At 48.3% G+C, this 19,544-nt stretch overlaps 1 protein-coding gene across 7 annotated transcripts; it reads left to right on the forward strand.

Moving 5' to 3' along the window:
- The first annotated feature begins 5,487 nt into the window (after positions 1-5,487).
- On the forward strand, positions 5,488-18,945 carry DELE1 (DAP3 binding cell death enhancer 1). 7 transcript variants are annotated; one of them, XR_013992346.1, is made up of 14 exons: positions 5,488-5,643; positions 6,227-6,341; positions 6,436-6,559; positions 8,269-8,416; positions 9,438-9,599; positions 9,837-9,931; positions 10,034-10,130; positions 13,127-13,269; positions 14,119-14,277; positions 14,371-14,463; positions 16,661-16,820; positions 17,020-17,121; positions 17,358-17,597; positions 18,381-18,945. XR_013992346.1 is itself a non-coding variant. In XM_081034951.1 (13 exons), the coding sequence occupies exons 1-12, from the start codon at positions 5,613-5,615 to the stop codon at positions 17,594-17,596; spliced, it is 1,566 nt and encodes a 521-aa protein (XP_080891077.1). In that variant the 5' UTR covers positions 5,488-5,612; the 3' UTR covers position 17,597; positions 18,381-18,945. The 7 variants fall into 7 exon arrangements, 4 of the variants coding, with proteins under 4 accessions (XP_080891077.1, XP_080891078.1, XP_080891079.1 ...); XR_013992347.1 differs by lacking the exon at positions 17,020-17,121 and having other exon boundaries at positions 18,381-18,554; positions 18,649-18,945; XR_013992348.1 differs by lacking the exon at positions 17,020-17,121 and having other exon boundaries at positions 9,441-9,599; positions 18,381-18,554; positions 18,649-18,945.
- The last annotated feature ends 599 nt before the right edge of the window (positions 18,946-19,544 follow it).

The following is a 19,544-nucleotide window of genomic DNA, read 5'->3' on the forward strand; positions in this document are numbered from 1 at the left end:
CGGAGTCTACAGTCCTGGTTTTTCCTGGCTTCCCCCTGCATCCTGCCTTTGGGGTCCATTAGATGTCTCCCCACCCACCCACACACTCCTCTATATTCTGATGAAACTTTTCTAAAGAGCTAGCTTCAATGAGTTTCTCATATTTGCAATGAGAGTCAAAAACTAATGTGGAGGAGGGCAGAAAAGGGAGTTGAGCCAAACTTCAGTTCAAGGTTTCTTTTCTGAATGGCTTGGGGAAATGATACAATTGACAGAAATAAGGAAGTGGGATGATGAGGTGGTTTCGTATGTGAAATTTAAGGACTGGATGGTCAAGTGAGTCAAGTGCTCTAGAAGACAGATTGAGCAAAGGCCCACTAGTGGTTAATGAGGTGGCCTTTGATGACCCTAGTGACAGCTGTGTCAGAAGAGGATAGATGGAAGCTGGGAGACAAAACTGAAAGCGACAGAGTCATGCATGGGAGTCAGTATGTATGTTGCTTGAGAAATCTGGCAGTAGACAGAATGAAACAGAATGGTAGCTGAAAAGGGCAGGAATATCAAATAAAGGATCCCCCACCCCCACTCCACTCCAAGATAGGAAAGGCCTGTATATATTTTGTAGGTAGAAAGAAAAAAAACTAGTAGAGAGATGTTTGCTTTGGCGTGAGGGTCAGGATAATTATAGGCAAGGTTCTAGAAGAGACAGGAAAGGAATGGGACTGAGAACAAACAGAGTTGGGTCTTAGAACAAAGGGAAGAGACAGACTTCTCCAAATGAGTCTCTGTTCTTGTCATTTCCTCTAACTCAAATTCACGCCTTTCATTTATTTGTAGAGTGTGCAACTAAACGTCCACAGCTGTACTCACAGCTGCTCTCAAGTTAGAGCCTTATTCATCATCACCATTTACTGACCAGATACCCAGCAATTTACATGTGTTATCTCATGAGATGGGTACAATTATTCCCATCTTCCAGATGAGGAAACTGAGGTAGAGCTATAATTCACTTGATCAAGGTAACTCAGCTGGTGTCGTGCGGAAGACACTGCTCACTGTGCCATTTGTCATGCGGGGCGGCATGCACAGTCTCTGGTCCCGCTTCCACATAAGAACACAGGATATGGTGAGGCCAAAAAGGAACACCCACGGAGCTATAGGTAGCGGAGTCATGCCACTATATTCTTGCTGGCAGCTGGGTTGGAGACACAAGAAGCAGGAGCCACACTGTCCGCAACCCACTGTCCTAACTGCAATCTGCTTGCTAGTCACCATCTCCTTGCTAGCCCCCATTTGCTGTTAGCGAAGCCATGGCAGTTATATGAGTGGCCAATGGCTCACTGGTTACAACTGACAGCCAACTAGCCACCGCTGATGGCCATCCAATCACAGTGGATGGCCATTTACTACCCGAGTGAGCACCTTTCCACGTGAGGCCGAGAGCCTGGAAACTGCACTCCTGGCTCTGTCCCCACAGCTGGTAAGTGGAAGAACTGTATTGGATGCCAGGCAATCCAAATCCAGAACCCCAGCTCCTCTGTGCTGCTTTCTGAAACTCCAGAGTTGAAAATGGTTGCCCCTCGGGAGTAGGACTAGAGAGGAGAGAGAGCTGTGAGTGGCAGGGGTCTGCTGTTTTTGTTATAAGCCTTTTAGTACTGACTAGAGTAGGTCCTCTCTTAACCAACCATTACTTAAGGGAATGGTAAAATCCACGGAGGCTGGCATGCTCCCTGCTCTCCTGAACACACTTCACACAGATATAAATTATTTGACCACATGTCTAGGTCCTACCGGGTGGCAGTCTTTCTATGGCATGTTCATTTAAAAATAAAAAAACCCAAACCCCCCAAATTTCTACAAAGGAACTTGCATTTATGATAAAAATTCTGACTAATAAAAAGTACTGATACCTGCGCTGAGGTGATGACTCAGCCTTCTCAGTGACGACGGTGAGGTCACTGGCTGGAAGGGACAGGATGAAAATGAGAGCTTAACCCCTCCAACCCATCGGCCACTCAGCACCCAGTAGCCTTTTTAGGATCCCTCTGGCTCGATCATGCCCGCTTTCTTTCTTGATGTCCAAAGTACATTCTTGATGCCCTCAGGACAGAGTCCAGACATGTTGGAGGGCTCACAAGATGTTATGACCTGGCCCCACTTATCTCCAGACTAAAGGGCTATCACTATCCTATACTGTTTCCCCCACCCCGTCCCTCAGAGCCACACTAATCTTAAATTGTCCTCTTTGCATCCCTGGGAGTTTGCACCCGCTGTTTCCCGTCTGAATTGTTTTCCTTTCCCCTTCACATCTGTCTAGTTCCCATTCAGGTTCTTCAGTTTAGATGTATCTGCCTCCAGGAAGTCTTCCTGAAAGCCTTCCTACCGTAGGACTTCCATAACTAGGTTATGAGCCTCTTCTGGGTGTTTCCATATTTGCTCATCTCCCAAGAACTATTAGCCACTATTCAAGCCCTTGTGCCTTCCCCTCCGGCACTGATTCCGGGTTGATCCTGTGAATTGCTTTAACCAACAGAATGTAGAAGTGAAACTGCGAGTTCCCAGCCTAAGCCTTAAGAAGCTTGGCAACTTCCACTTTTGTATTAGGTTGGTGCAAAAGTAATTGCGGTTTTTGCATTAATTTTAACCTGTTAAACCGCAATTACTTTTGTACCAACCTAATACTTTCAGAAGCTCTAAACCACCGTGTAGAAAGTTCAGCTACTCAGCTGGAGAGGCCTTGTGGAGCAGAGAGACCCCGAGACTACATGGAGAAGCAAAGAGGCTCAGCCTTTCCACGGTTCTAGTTGAGCCTTCATGTAACTCCAGCCTCAGCTGCCATCCAACAAGTCTCATGAGACCCCAAGTGAAACCAGAATTGCCCAGCTGAGCCCAGTCAGTTCACAGTACTGTGAGATGACTGCTTAAAGCCACTAAATTTTGGAGAGTTTGTTGTGCTGCAATAAGTAACTAAAACCCCGTTCTGCATTTAGTCTAGTTTGTTTGCCCTGCTAGACTATTTTCTCTGTGAGGGGAAGGACCACACCCATTTAAAAAAATTGTTATATACTTAGGACAGTCTCCATCACAGAATAAGCTCCTTTATCCTGGATTAATGCAGATCAAGAATGTCCACAAAAACAAAGGGAACCACAAACGTCTAGAATCTTCACTGTAGTGAGTACATAGTGGCATCTGCAAAAGGTGATTTAGGTGGACATGTGGGCCAGTAAGTTCACTTACCTTTGTAGAGGAATTGAGTCAAATGGACTTTGGGCCACAAGCCAACAACACAGAGAAATCTTGGGAGAAAAGAAAGAACGGTCGATGGTTTGGGCCTGGAAGTTCAGCCAAAACCAAAAGCAAGGGAACTAAGTTACCACCCCTGCTGGTGGTGCCCTGGGCCACTCATTAGCTGATCTGGTGTGTCAGCGAGGACTCCAGCTGCCCTCACCCTCTACCCTCACACATGTGGTCTGTTAGTATTCTCAGGCTTCTAGGGAGGCGAGATATTACCAGACTATTTTACAGATGGCAACAGACACCGTGTCCTCTTCAAAAATTTTCAACTAGCTTCAAACACGGAGGGCCCTCAGTGTTTGTGTGGAATGAATACATTTGCACTTGAATCAATAAATCCCACGATTGGGGGCTGGCGCTCTTGTCTATAATCATAGCAGAACAAGGTGTCCAGTTGTCAACAGGCATTGTTTGAACATCTTCTGTGGATGGACAGTTTATGTCAAGCTCAATGTGGGAAGCAAAATGGGAACATGCCATCCCTGCCCCGAGGGAGAGAAACGGAGTCTAGACTTAACACAAATGAGATAATTAAATAATAGGACAACATATAATTACTAGTAAATTGTGTGGTAAGAAATTAAGTGCTACAGAAATTGGGAAAAGCGGAGAGAGCAGTGAAGGCTCCAACAGCTGGGGAGTTGTCACCGAAGCACTAGATGTGGCCGAGCCTTGCGGAATGAAATGAACTACAGACAGGCTGAATGGCAGAAGGGTGCAGAAGGCTCAGGAGGAACAGTGTGCAACCAGCATGCTTGGTATTTTATTTTATTTTTTTAAGGAAGGTGCAGCTCACAGTGGCCCACGTGGGGATCGAACTGGAAACCTTGGTGTTATCAGCACCACGCTGTAACCAACTGAGCTAACCGGCCACCCCGCTTGGTATTTTATTTTGCAGCAGCAACACAAGGAACAGGAAAGGTGGCTTGCCCAAATCCCGAAGCAAAGGCATTTCGGAATAGTTCCCCAATAGTCTCACGTCTGGGCGTGTGCTTCTTCAGTTCCTTCTGCTTGCAATGTCTTTCTCCCTTCTCCACCTGGCAAACTCTTACTCACATTTCAAGGCCTGGCTCAAATGCAACCACTTTTCTGAAGCCTTCCATGGTATCCCATAATCTAGTGCTCATGCTTCTATCGGAACATTATCCATTTCTTTTGCCTGCTCACCTCCTTCACCGCTGCAATTAATGGCAACTTACGCTTACTGGGCTCTTCCTCTGTGCCAGGAACTACGGTAAGTATTTTAAATGCATTATTTTAGTTAACCCTCACAATTCCATCAAGTATTATTTTTTCCCAATTTTATAGATGAAGAACCTGAGGCTTAACGAGGCAAGTAAACCGCCCAAGAATACATAGCTAGAAGGTAAGAAAGCTGGGTTTCAAACCATTTGTGGAACTCCAGGGGCCATGCGTAAAACACTGCACCATGTACTCCTGGATGGAGACCATGGACTCCATGGTCTCCGTGGGTGACATACGTCTCAAAAAATGGACCACTACAATTGTCTGGTTGTACTAACTGCCTGTGTCTAAAAGTAGGTCCCCCCAGTATCTGACCCCAGGCGGAGACTTCCACCTCTCCGTACGTCGCGTCCCCGGGGAAAAGGAGTTGTCACCCCAATAAAATAAAAAAAATCAGTATGGCGCAGTCGCGATCCCTGTACCTGACCCCACGGTGACGCAGGCGGAGCCCACACACGGGCAAGGGGCCACGCGGGGAGGCAGGCGGAGCCAGGGCTGGAGCTCCGGGACCAGAACCCCGCAAGCACGGCTCTTCCCCGCGTACCCAGGCCGGCCCGGACGCCTCCCGGGCAGAAGGAAGCCCAGAGTACGGGCTTTCTGCGTCGGCTCCTACAGGCGCTCTCCTCCGCCCAAGGGGCTTCCTCACTCCCACCTCCTGCAGCCTCGGGGCCTGGGGCAGACTCTTCCCTCACGAGTCTCCTCGGGGCCCACAAGGTCCTCCTGCGCCCCCGAGGCCGCTCTGGCCCCGCTTCTCGGGCGGTTCAGCGCCGCCATCTGCGCCCCCCACCCCCGCCTCCGCGCGCTCCGCCCCGCTTCTGAGCGGGCAGCAAACCACACCTCTTCAATGAGCGCAGGGCCCACGTGCCCAAGCCCCGGCCGCAGCTGACCTCCCGCTACCCCAAAACACGCCTACACCCCCCACTTCCTCTCGCTGAGCGCAGCCCTTCCGGCTGGGCTCCTTTCTAATTGGCTGGCTGAGAGCTTTCCTGGGGTTCGGCCTCCCGGAGGGCGCCACCGCGGCCTCTCCAGCCGCCGTCCGGTGGTTTGGCCGTCCTCTTTTGGCTGCGAGCCTCTACGGTGTCGGCGACGACATGTGGCGCCTCCGGGGCCTCCTGGGCCGAGGTGAGGGGCGTCAGAGTTGCGCATCTTGAGGCAGCTGCGACTCCGAAGTGGAGTAAAGGACGGGCTGGAAGACCCAACCAAAGCGGTGGTGGGCGGGGTTAGAGCTGAGGAAAGGCGGGGCCTAAAGAACAGAAGTCTTGGGCCGTTGGACTTTGAGGTGTGGGTGGGGCTAGTGAGAGGAGGAGCTCTAGCTCAGAGCCAAGGTGAGGGGTGGGGCTATTGGAAGGGGGAGGAGCCACAAAACAGGAGGTGGTGGGTGGAGTTAATGAAGAGGCGGTATTTGGAAACGAAGCGCTCCAAACAGTAAGCGAAAGTTTGTGTATAAATGGTCATTTTGGAACAGTGGTTGTCAGCTCTTGGAGAGCATCAAAATCACCTGGTTAATTGGTTCTGGGGTGGCATTCTAGAATCTGTCCTAGACAAAAGATTTCCACGTGTGTCCTTGTTGAAGAACCTCTGCAGAGGCAGATGCCAGTGATTCCTGGGCTGGGGTTCTGTTAAGGGTCAGAGGGAAGATTGGTGGCGCTGCCATTGCCTCAGTTCTCTACATGTATTGGTGACTGATTTTTGTTGTTCTGCACAGCTCTTCCTTGTCTGCTAGGACCTGGCCTCCGGGGGGTGACCCCCAAATCCACCAGTTCAGATGGGATTCAGGCTACCTCCTCCACTCTGCTGGTCCCTGTGCCAAACTTTGACAGGTGAGATACTGCTATTCCGTCACCCATCTCGTCCCCTGGCCTCCCTCTCCCCCTACTTGGGACAGAACTTAATGGACTCTATTACATCATCTAGGTCAGACCGCCATAGCCCAGGCCCAGGCACAAGCAGGGGCCCAAGGTACCATGGATGGAAGGATGCCTTTCAGTGGATGTCTGGCCGTGTCTCCCCAAACACCTTGTGGGATGCCGTGTCGTGGGTAAGGCTTCCCAGTCTTGTCCTTGACCTGCAGTGTGGGTGAGATTGATCCTGTATGGGAGTAGAACCTAGAACCAAAGGCTATGGCATCATTTTAGTAACCCATGGCATTGGAGCATATTTGGTGAGATAGTGCCATTCCCCATCCCCCTGCCCTCCATGTATTTCTCCTTTTATTCAGTAAACATTTATTTAACACCTTTTCTGAGCCAGGCATTTTTGCTAGACACTAGGGACCTAACAGAGAACGAGGTAGATATGATTTTTGCCTTCATTGGAGCTTACAATAAATAATATGAATTAGTTAATATTTTATTAGTGTAAAGTATTACATATGCATTATCTTGTTTAATCTTTATAGAAATCTTGCAAGGGAAATATAATCTCCATTTTATAGGTTAGGAAACTCAGGCTCTGAAACGTTAGGTAACGTGTTTAAGGTTACACAGCTATTAAAAATAGAGGAACCAGATTTTACTCTGGAGCTCATGCTTTTAGCTACCATGTTCTATAGCTTGGTTGCTGCACTTAGTATGGCTTGTGAAAGCACCTAGTACAGATCCTGGCCCATAATAGTTGCTTAATAAATGTTGAATTTGATCTATAAAGTCATATGCTCAGTAGCAAGCACTAGGTTTTATAGGGCAGAATCTTTGCCTTGCAAGTTCTGCTTATAAGGTATTCTGAATGAAGTTGGCACACACATCACTCCTGTGTCTGTCACATCTCATCCCTGTCACGTCCATGCTGTGTACTTTGGGCAAGTGACTTGACCTCTCTGAGCCTCAGTTGTCTCAGCTGTAAATGGGTGTCATCAGCAGAACTGAGCCCCACCAGCCTTACTCTCTTTCTCTAATCTGGCACAACTCCTCCCTTTCCCCTCAAGCAAGCCACCCACCACACACATATCACAGGCATGGGCTTATTGAAGGTGTCTCTTCTCCAACAGGTCTGCAGACCTCAGCTAGCTCCTCGCCCAGTGACCACTTGGTGTTCCCTGTCCCTTCTTGTGTTATGCATGGGAAGCGACACCCAAATACTTATTTGTTGCAACAGGCACTGGTTACGATGGCAAACAAGATAGACATAGTCTCTGCCCTCGTGGAGTTTATGTGTTCATTGTGGGAGAAGGACAAAGTCCAAGTACATGGAGAAATAAATACCATAACTGCATATGATGCTAAACGCCAGAAAGGAAACAAGTCAGTGTTTACAGAGTATAAGAGAGAGGCCTGACAAGAAAGGAAGTCAGGGAAACCCTCGCTATCAGGGTGATGTATGAGCTAAGGCCAGAAGAAAAGAAGGTACTGGCACTGCCAATAACAGGGACATGTATCCATGGCACTGGAGACAGCTTGTGCTCAGGCCCTTTCACATGGAAGTAGTGACAGAGCTGAGCTATGGCATCAGGACCCCTGGGATTCAGGCCCAGTTGCTAAAAGGACTCACTGTGTCATCCCCGTAGGGCTCGTGGTGTTTTAAGACTAACAGGAGAGACTGACCTTAGTGGAATAATCGTAGAGATAATGACTTCAATTCCAGTGTGATCAAGGTTCCCGAAGGGAAGTTTGGGTGCTGTGAGAATGTGTAGTTTAGGAGCAGCCCCACCTGAGTCAGGAAAGCCTTCTCGAAGTGACATTTGAGCTGAAGGCTGAGACTGAAGGAGCTGACTGGTGGAGAGCTATGTCCCTGATGTGCTGTCTTTCCCAGGGCACTCTGGCCGTGCTGGCCCTGCAGCTGGCAAGGCAGATCCACTTCCAGGTATCCCTGCCAACAGGACCTCGGCGAGTAGAACGTGGCTCTTGGCACAGCCCCCTGGACTGTTTCCTCTTATCTCCCTTGTGGCATCCTCGGTCCTGTGAGTTCTCAGTCCCAGGGACAGGAGGGCGGGGCTGGGAGTTTCTCTGAGCCAGGAAGCATCTCTGGACACACCTCAGGAAAAGAGCCATCAGCAACTCCTTGCCTTTCCTATCTGAAGTCAGAGGAAGGGGAATGTGAGGAAGTTCCATCCACCCAGGGTGTGGGCCATACCTACCCTCCAGTGTCCTCCCGTCCTCCCATCACTTCCCATGGAACCTCCCAGGAGTCCAGGATACTTAGATCCTGGGTGTGGCTTCCTGTCTAACCCTCAGCCATTTAGGTCAGTCTTTGCTCAGTCATTCATTAATGAATGGATCTTTATTGAGTAGTTATTATGTCCCATGGTACAGAGGCAATGCAGCCTAGTAGTTAAGGCTGTGGAGTCAGATTATCAGGGTTCAAGCCCCAGAGCTGCTATATACTAGTCTTGTGTTCCTGGACAAGTCACTTTTAACTCCCTGTGCCTCAGTTTCTTCATCTATAAAATGGGGCAATAATAAACCCCACCCCATAGGTTTCTTTTTTTTTTAAATTTATTTTATTTTATTTTTTTAATTTATTGGGGTCCCATAGGTTTCTTGGGAGGACTAAATGAGTTACTACATGTCAAGGGCATAGAACAGCGCCTAAAACATAGTAAGTGCTCAGCAAGTATTAGCTTAAGTTCTTGTCCTTATTGTTAGAATTGTAATCAGTATCCAGATTATCATTAAACAGTGTTAGGGGCTGGGGCTACAACAGTGAGTAAATAAGGTAGATGCCTCCCTGCCACTGGAAGAATTCAAGCAGAGGAGAGATTTATGTTTAAGGCAGAAGATCAGCATAAATGTGGGCTCCTCTTGACCCCTGCAGAGGGAAGTCAGCAGAGGAAATGGAGGAGGAGGTATGTGAAAAAGGTGTCATAGGAGTTTCCAAATTCTTCCTTTGGTCCCCAAAACGTCAGGGAGAGGGCTGAGTCAAGCCCGAGCAGACTGTACCAATCCTCTTCTGACGAGACTGCTCTTGCGGGCTCTTTTTAGCAGTGCGGAGACACATTCTCCCCTCGCCTGACAGCCCAGCTCCCAGGCACACTGGCCTCAGGGAACACAGGCTGGGCCAGGAAGAGCCCTCCACTCAGCCCGAGAGCCTCTCCTCACACAGCTCCTTGAGAACAGCTGGTCTTCAGGACCCCTCTGAAGAAGGTAGGTCTCCACCTCCTAGAACCAGCAGAAGTTGGGGGGTGGTGAGGAGTTGGGCAGGTGGACATTCGTTGCTGCATATGCCAGGACTTGTCATTGTACTGAGGCGCCATGCTTTCTGGGACAGTTCAGAATTATTGTGGTTCCTGGCAGTGGTGCTGGGTGGGCTGGGAGACGGGGACCAAAGGAGAAAACATTTTCTTCTTCACCCTGGCTGGATATCGGCCATTTTCCCTGCAGATTCCATTCCCAGTGATATCAGCTTCCTGCATGCCAGCAGTAGCTTCAGCACCAAGGCAAAACAAGCCCAGCCTCAGCCCACTGGTGTAAAGCAGGTATTGTCCCGATTTGGCCACCGGGATCTTCATACCATTGCCCTGGGCAGGTGGCAATCCCAGCGAACCGTCCCATGATGAGTCTTTCTATTTCTTCCCCAGGAACAAGATAAATCAAAAACGCGTTCCCTCGAAGAGGCTGTGACTTCCATTCAGCAGCTCTTCCAGCTCAGTGTTTCCATCGCTTTCAACTTCCTGGGTAAGTGGGCCTGCTTCAAGGCAGGCAGATGGGAAAATGGAAAAGGTATGGGGAAGGTCAAATAGAGTCAGGGTAGTGTTTTAAACAAGAGAGAGTTTATTTTCTCCCAGGTAGGTAGACCAAATCTCGCATGGTGGCACAGTGGTGTCAGGGACACATTCTCATTCCAACCTTTCTGCCATTATTAAAACTGGCTCCTATCTTGAGGTCATGTTGGTTATTCCAGCTCCTGCCCTCATAGCCATAAGACTAGGCAAGAACACATAGGCAAGAACAGCCAGCTGGAAAGGGGAAGGTGGGAAAGCCAAAGGACCACTCCTTCTCTTTAAGGACATGACCAGAAGTTGCACAAATCATTGTCCAAAGTGTAGGCTTATGGCCACCCCCTAGCCGCAGAGGAGGCTGGGAAATGCAGTCTTTAGCTAAATGACTGTGTGCCTACCTGAAAGTTCTACCGTGTTTGCCCGAAAGTAAGACCTACCTGGACTATCAGCTCTAATGCATCTTTTGGAGCAAAAACTAATGTAAGACTTGGTATTGTATTGTGTTATATTATATTATATTATGTTAGACTCGGTATTATATTATATTGTATTATATTAGACCCGGTCTTTATAGTAAAAAGTAAAATATTATAGTAAAATAAGACCGGGTCTTATATTAATTTTTGCTCCAAAAGACGCATTAGAGCCAATTGTCTGGCTAGTCTTATTTTTGAGGAAACACGGTATTACTACGTAAGAATGAGAAAATAAATCTTGGAAGACACCTTGAATTCTCTGCCACACACAGGCAAGAACAGTCTCCTGAGGTTTGGAGGAGGCTCTCAAGTGCATGAATAGGAACTTCTTTCCCACATCTGGGGACTCTAGAAGCCCCTCCACCATTTGTCCTGGTCTCTTGTGTGACTTGGCTTAAGTTTCAGGCCTTATAATGGGGAGACCCAGACTCCCAGCAGCATCTACTGGAGTCCAGTGAGCAGGTGGATGAGAGACTGGTATTCACTCAGGAAAAATTTATTGAGCATTCACCTTTTGCTTTGCCTTGTTTTAGGTGTTGGGGATATAGTGCTTCACAAGACAAAGTCCTTAATTTCATGGAACTAACGTGAGTTGAGGGAGAGAAAAACAATAAGTTGGCAAACAAATAAAAAAGAATTTCAGATGGTGATAAATGTTATGGAGAAAATTAAATAGGGGAGTATGTTAGAGATTTGGGCAAGGAACAGCTTTTGATTTGGAAAGCCTTACTGATGGGAAGATCTTTGAGCAAAGACCTGATTGACAAAAACAAGCCAGTCTTGTTTCCATCTGCTTTCCAAGTAGACACAACAGCAAGTGCAAAGGTCCTGAGGCAGAATTGAGTTTTGCTTATTAAAGGAACAAAAAAAAGGTAAGTGTATCTGAAGCTTAGAGATCACAGGGAGAGTAGAAGATGGAATCAGAGAGAAGCAGGCAGGGACCAGATCAAGTGAGGTTTTTTGAGCCACAGTAGAGTGTGGGTTTTCTAAGTGAGATAAGAAAACACTGGCGCAGGAAGGAGGGGAGGTCACATGGTCTGATTTAGTTTTTCGGAGAGCTCTCTGGCTGTTGTGTAGACTGATGTGGATTGTAGGGATGCCAGAGGGAAAACAGGAGACTGGACTGAGCTGTTACTGATGGCTACGCAAAATGTGATGGTGGTTTGGTCTGGGTTAATGGCAGAGGAGATGGAGAAGAGTAGATCGATCAATCAGGATATATTGATGGAGCCAGTGTGGGGAATGGGGACAGGGTGGGATCCTTTGTCCTCTCGAGTCTTCTTAAGGACAGAGGGCTCTGTGAACCCTGGACAGTGAGTTTTCAGGCAGCAGGGAGGCAACTTTAATTCATTGCTGGCTAAATGGAACCTGGCTTCTACTTCATTAGCTTTTTGTGATTTTGATGGGCAGACAGTCTCTTCTGAGAATTCTCTTGCCCATTCCTTCATTCATATGTTCATTTATTCAGCAAGTGCTAAGCACTGTGACAGAATACAAAAGGAGCATAAGCCATCATCATATTTTGCATTTGTATAGAGCTTTCACCCTATGCAGAGTTATTTCTTCTGCATCTTTTTTCTGCTTCTGTCTCCAGTTTTACAGTCTAATTGTGGAAGCAGGGCTTGTACTCTTGAAACAGTTTAGCATAGAAAAAGGTTTGTATATTAAGTAGTGCCAAAAAAGGGTTTAAAGCCTGAGTGTGGTCTGAAGGTTCTAGAGCAGAAACAAGGATGCGAAGGCCTGATGGTGGTGGTAGGGAAAGGTATCCCAGGCAAGAGAAACAGCTTGAGCAAAGGCTTACAGTTGAGAATGGGCTGTGCCCAGCCCCTTTCCTGTTTTCTTTTCTGTTTGGAGGATAAAAAGAACATGGGCTTTGGAGTTGGACACACCTGAGTTCAGGTCGCTACTCTTTTATTTTATCTCTCACCATTGCCTCATAAAGCAACATTAACAGTATCAGCTGTATCAGGTTGTGTTGGTTACAAACAGCCAAAACCCGCTCTGGCCAGCTTAAGCACAAAAGGAATCTCCTGAGATCTGTTGACCTGCCAAGCCTCAGAAAGGACAAGAATCAAGGAAGTTCCAGGAATTAGGGGGCAGCCACTAATAGTGTCCTCAGAGTGCTGCCCTCAGAATAAACCGGCAAAAGCTGTTGTCTCTCCTGCCACAACCAGATCAAAAGTCAGATTCCTGAGGGACGGTCTCATTGGTTGGGAAGAGAGTAGGCACATTGATTGACAGCACCAGGAGGAGGGCTGTTGCCAAAGGGAAGTCAGGATGATATTACCAAGAGGAGGATGGTGTAGAGGAGGGCAGAACCCAGATATATATGGCAACCCAATGAAATATTTGGAGGATGGAAATATATGCAAAGTATCCAGCACAAAAAAGAAAGGAAGGAGTTTGTGGGTATCTGGCCGAAGATGTGGGGAAGTTCCCAGAGGAAGCTGTGTTGATGTGGAGAGCTTTCTTGCAGGAACAGAGAACATGAAGAATGGAGACTACACGGCGGCCTTTTCCTACTTCCAGAAAGCAGCAGAGCGCGGCTACAGCAAAGCACAGTACAACGTGGGCTTGTGTCACGAGCATGGCAGAGGCACTCCCAGGGACCTCAGCAAGGTACCACACCTCCTCCCCTGCCGCCAGGCCTGTGCCGTGTGCTGCACGGCCCAAAGTGACCTCCAGAAATGAGCAGTGGACGGGCTTGGGGAAAGTCCACTTTTCTCCCAGCCGGGAGGGGCAAAGTAAGAAAGAAGCTCCTAACTTCTAGGAGTGTAGACTCCAGACTCAGGCAGGCCAGGGCCCATGTCTTTAATCTTTGTAGCTGTATCCTCAGGGCCTAGACTGTTACCTTGGTGAATGGATCAATTAATTCCAAAAAAAAGTGGGATAAGAACACAAAGCTGTTATAGACAAGAATGTACTTCTTGGAATTGTGTATGATAGCTGAACAAAAAAAAAGGAAAGCAACTTGACGTTTCTTCAGTAGAGAATTGGTTAGTAACATCTGTGTAGGCCTTATCATGTGCTAGATCTATATTTATTGGCAGGGAAAGACATTCATGGTGTGTTGTTAAGTGAAAAACTGGTTACAAAATAGTGCAGTTCTCTCTCTTTACCTCTCCCCCCCCACATATTTACATATGTGTGTGTGAATGTATGTATGACGTGTATGTGTACATATGTAAATACATATATGTGAAGAGGTTTGCAGGGCTACACTGTTATGTTACAGTATAATGTTACATTACAAGTTAACAGAATGATCTTAGGAGGCAGGATTTCTTGGAATTGTATGTTTCTATTTTTGGTTTATCTGTATTTTAATAGTTTTTGGCTTATCTGCATTTTCTGACTCATCCATAATGATTATGTATTATTTAATTAAAATAATTTTAAAAACTTCACTCAAAGAAAAAGTCGGCTTACAGAGTTACCAGCCGACTGATGTTTTTCCCTTTGCCCCAGGCAGCCTTTTGTTACCAATTGGCTGCCACCCAGGGCCACAGCCTGGCTCAGTACCGCTATGCCAGGTGTTTGCTGCAAGACCCAGCCTCCTCGTGGGACCCTGAGCGGCAGAGGGCAGTGTCCATGCTGAAGCAGGCTGCAGATTCAGGCTTGAGAGAGGTAAGTGCCATGGGTGGGGTCCCTCCTAGGCAGCTGGGGCATGTGGGGCCTGGCAGTGACCAAAATACATTTATCCTTCCTCCTCGACCACAGGCCCAAGCTTTCCTCGGGGTGCTTTTCACCAAGGAGCCATACCTGGATGAACAGAGAGCTGTGAAGTATCTTTGGCTTGCAGCCAACAATGGGGTATGAGGTTTCCAGTGTCCAGGCATGTGGGGGATCAACTCGGAGAAAGGAAAGGCCTTTGGAGCTGGTACCGAGTGCTCCTGTGGTTGGGGGACCTTTGGACAGGAGCATGGGGCCGGCTTCCAGCCTTAACTCTCACTCACTTACTGTGTGACCTTTGAGCAAATCAGGTGAGGTGGTAGAGCTGGCTCATACCAGCCTGCAAGAGTGTTAGTTGTGTATAGTCAGCGATAGGAGGAGTATTTGCACCACAGACATTGCTAAATGCTACAAAGCAGGGCTTTCGCCCCTGGAGAGCTAGTTGTTAAACATTTACCAGCACACTACTGGGCTGGTCACTTGTTGATCCAAACCTTTTCTCTGTCTCTAAAACTGGGATAATAATATCTGTCTTACCTGTTTACTGCGTCATAGGGTTATTGTGAGGATCAAGACTGACTAAGCTAATAGGTGTGAAAGCATTTTGTCAGCTGTACATTCAAAAGTGCATCATCGCAAGTGGTGTAGCCCAGGGAAGTCAGAAGATATGTGAGGTGGAGACACCGAGCAGTTGGGAGGGGCTATCTGGTTGTCTGGGACCTGGAGGCGTTGGCGTCCAGGCAGCATGGCCCAGGGTTGATTCCTCAGAGCCTTAGTTTCAGAGGATGTTTATGTCACACGAGTTAAAAAAGGCTCCGTTGCGTTTGGGGAATGCTGAGTTCAGCAGGCGTCCTTAATGCAGGAAACCCCACAGCTTACTGCCAGTGTGCCTCATGGAGCAGGCATCTGGTTTGCTGTATTCCTGCAGTGTATGTGACCAGTATATTTTTCTAGTTGCCTCTTGAAGGCCCGGGAGCACTGGACGAAAGGAAGCAGTGCGCACAGACCAGAATTTCGCCGTGTAGGGGCTGCGGCGTTTTTGTTTTCTGGCCAACACACACCAATAGCATCACTGAACTCTTGCGCATCAGAATACTTCCTTTTTTTCACTCTGTGGTAGCCATCAAAAGGGGATTAATGTCACCAACCAGTATGGGCTGCTGTGCCTGTCTTTCCTTGAAAGAGCCTTCTCTGGGCTGCGTGGATCTCACGTCCACGTGCTGGACAGGCCGGGGGCACCCTGGCCCACTTTAGTTACTCAGCACGCTTGGAGGAGGAGGTGTACAAAGGATACTACGTACGCCTGCGTTGGGGCCCAGGCCTCACACTCGTCTGCTCCACTAGGAATTGTGTCTTCCTGGGTTTGTGCTGAGCAGTGTTAGGGCGGGTGTTTTGGCCTGGCTGTGTTCTAAGCTGCTGGTAGCCATGAGTCCACCACATTTATTATGTAGAGTTTGGCCTGCATGTTATAGAAACTTGATTTAGCAATTTGACTGGAAGGTAAAAGAGAAGTGGGACCAGGGTTGGGAATCAGTAGTGTTTTGTTTTTCAAGTTGGGATATTGAGTATAATGAAAACATTCCATTAGAGAGGGAGAGATTAATGATGTGGGCAACTCAAGGTATGAAAATAATACCACTAAGTACTTTTCACATACTGACACACTGAATCCTTGTAACAGCGTAATTAGGTAGGTGCCATTATTATGCCCACTTTTTAGGTGAGGAAACTGAGGCATGGAGATGGGGGCTAATATGATAAGTGCTGGAGCCAAAAGTGGAAGTCAGGCGGTGTGGCTGTTCAGCCTGGACTCCTAACCCCACCTGATATTGCCTCTCTAAGGAGATAATTCTCAGTGAAAAGAGAGAGGATCCCCAGCCATGGGCAGAGGGCTCAGCCTTTTAACCTTGCGAAGGAGGAGAAACACTTTCCCTGTAACGTGTGTTGTGCTGCCCTCTCGGCAGAGATTCAGGAAGGCACTCGGGGCCTTTGGGAAGCCTAGCCCTCACCCTTGCTCTTGGCTCTTTCAAGATAACACAAGAGCCTACTCCCAGGTGTCTCATAGCTGGGCTTAGGGCTTCCTGGGGCCGTCACTGCTGCATACTTTCTGCACCAGCCTCAGTGAGAGAGCTTTCATACTCCTCTGGCTGGACTCTCCCCGGATGGAGGGATCCCTGTCTCCTTTGTGTAGGGCCGGCTCTGGGCCTCTGGCTTTTCATGGTTGAGATCCCTTGGTAAGGGGGGACCAGGGCTGGGCCTTGACCCTGTGTGGAGGAAGCCATTGCGTTTCCATTCTTCAGTCCTGCATGTGTGTGTATCTGTCTGTTTTCTCCATTAGGACTCTCAGAGCAGGTACCACTTGGGAATTTGCTATGAGAAGGGCCTTGGCGTGCAGAGGAACCTGGGAGAGGCGGTGAGGTGTTACCAGCAGGCAGCGGCGCTGGGGAATGAGCCTGCCCAGGAGAGGCTGCGGACCCTCTTTTCCGTGGAGGCAGCAGGTACAGACGCAGGTCAAAGCCAACAGAGACCCTCCCTTGAGCTCAGTACCTTGTGACAGAGAAGGGAGTTGCAGTAGCTCTTGGTCTCCTTGTCATTTCCTGCCCCCATGGTGGGTAAGAGTACAGCTTTTGTGAGTCAGACAAAACTGTTTTAACCCCTGCTCTGTTTCTGAACTTGGACTCCATCTTTGATCCTCAGTTTCTTCACCTTTGAAAATGAGGGCACAAGTAATACCTCACTCATGTGGTTGCAAGGATGAAATGAGATGATTATAAAGGGCTTGGCACAGCCTGGCACACGGTAGGTATTGAATCAATGGAAGCTGCTGTGATGATTTTTCAGGAGAGACGACATCCCGAGGCTGCCTCCACACCCTGAGTTACTCTTTTAGGACTCCAGCCCTGCTCACCCATGAGTCACTCGGCTGGAGTGGGTTAACAGGGCCGGGGGGACCAGGTCCTTTAAGAAGTCCTTGCTTCAAAGTACGAATCCAAGAAGATAACATAAGTAAGAGTTGTTCTCGCCTCTTCTCACAGCCCCGGGGCCCAGCAGCCTGGCAGTTACAGGATTGAAGTCCTTCTCCAGCCCCTCCCTGTGTAGCGTGAACACCCTGTTGGCAGGAGCCTCACGCCTCCCACATGCCTCGAGCACAGGAAACCTTGGCCTCCTCTGTAGAAGTGGGCATCTTGGAGCCAGCCCCAGAGCCCCCAGCAGAGCTAACCCCTCACACCCCAACCCCTTGGAAAGGAGTCTTGTCAGACTGGGTTTTGGCTAAGGTGAGATCAGACACAATCACTGGTACCTCTTGCTGGTGCTGGGGGTGGGAAGGCCGGGAGGAGGTTGGATGGCAATAAAATTATGGTTTCTGGATCCCTTTCCAAGTTGGAAATACCAGTGGGAGCCAGGTTTTCAAGCAATTTCTAGTTCATGGCTAATAAATGACATTGACCTTTTCCCCCAGTTGGTAGCTTCACGGATGAGCAGTGGGTGCAGTCACAGGCTTCTCTGGTCTGTGCACAAAAAGGATTCATGCAGTGACCTATGAAAAACTGTGCTGAAGGGGTCCAGGGACCCTAGTTCTCACCTTAGCCTTTGTCTTTGAGCAAATCACCTACCCTCTTACTCCCCATGCCTTAGTTTACTCAGGCTTAGACTACGTCTTTTTTTTTTTTCCCCAACATCTGATGTGTATGCCTCTGGTGGGTCACAAAAAGATTTTAGGTGGTACTCAAATTCCTATCTTTTTATTTTAGTAGTTGTATAGTTAGTCTATAATGTAAAAATGTGACTAGCTTATTGTACGTTCATAGATATTAAACGTAGTGAATCAAGTTAAAGAACATTGTGACATTGCGTAAAGGGCAGCACAGATCTGGAGAGGTGGCAGAAATGATGAGGTGGTTCCATGAATGGCTAAAATTTGAGAAACACTGAATTGGTTTGCTTTTGTTCATCTCCAGTGGATTCGTGATCGTCTCCCTTCCACCTCTGATTTGGAAGGAAGGAGTTTCTTGCCTAAAAGCCCTGATAGATCTGCTTGATTTTTATTTTTTTTTCAGACCTTCTCACTTCAGCCCTAAAGATGGAGCCTGTGGGTTCTCAGAGGGATGCCACAACTTGAATCACAAAGAAGAGGCCAGTTATTCCCAAAGAACCTTAAGTACGTGCCCCAACACAGTAAAGAAGAGGAAAGTGTGTGAAGACCTAGGTTCTGGCCATGTCCCCTTGAAGCAGTGAGTAGCCTGACTCACGGCATTGTTTCCTCAGTTGTAGACCAAGGGCAATGGTGTCTGCCCTTGGTCTGCTGATGTGGGCATTTCATTGCAGAAAGGACCTTGGTGCTTACATGGCCCGAGGAAGCAGAGTGATGACCATAGTTGCATGGCTTTATGAATCACCAGGCCAGGAGAGGACCCAGGCCTCCTGACTCCTGGCCCAGGGCTCTTTTGCACTATTCACACTGTCATTTTATGTGAAAGAGTTATTGTTCTGCCAATGTGAGGGAGTAACTGCAGATTGAGCACCTGGACTCGTGGAGCAGGAGTGTGTAGATTCTGAGATCTTCGTTTGTGAAGGGTGTGCCAGAAATGGATGGGAGCTTAATAAAACAGACATGGAATTATCTCATCGCTTTGCCCTGAAGTGTGTTGGGGAGAGTCAGGGAGACGGGCAGGGGGAACTGAAAGCCAAGGCTCCATTCTCATCTCTAAACTCTCCATTAACCAATTTAAAGGGTCTTAAAAGCTTCTCCAAGAGAGAGACTTAGAAAAAATGATTTCTGAGTCAACGCTAATGACTCCAATTACTGAATTTGTGAATAGCTGTGCCCTGGCTTTTGGATGTTAGCCCAAGTCAAGAGCAGAGATGTGGTTGAAGGTGGGGGTGGGTGGGACAGAGGACCAAACCCCCTAGTGACTGTTCAAATGGAAAAGACCACCCAGCTTGGCCAGCTCAAAGGTGGGAGGAGTAGGGGGGGAGATATTTCACATTTCCCGTTTTGCTGCCTACCCCTGTCACTCCCCAACCTCTGGTGGTCCTGCCATGCTTCTCCAGCATCTTTCTCTCACCACTGGAGCCCTAAGCTTTCTGCAGCTCCAGCACCTCCCCTGCCCCTCCCCCTCTTTCCAGGGCTGCCCTGCACACTGGTCCTGCCCCCACTGGTCCCCTCAAGTGGTTGTCTCCCACCAATGGCATGTTGGGAGCCAGTGACCTTGTCTTCTTTG

The sequence above is a fragment of the Rhinolophus hipposideros genome (assembly GCF_964194185.1).
Source record: "Rhinolophus hipposideros genome assembly, chromosome: 23".
Lineage (NCBI taxonomy): Eukaryota > Metazoa > Chordata > Mammalia > Chiroptera > Rhinolophidae > Rhinolophus > Rhinolophus hipposideros.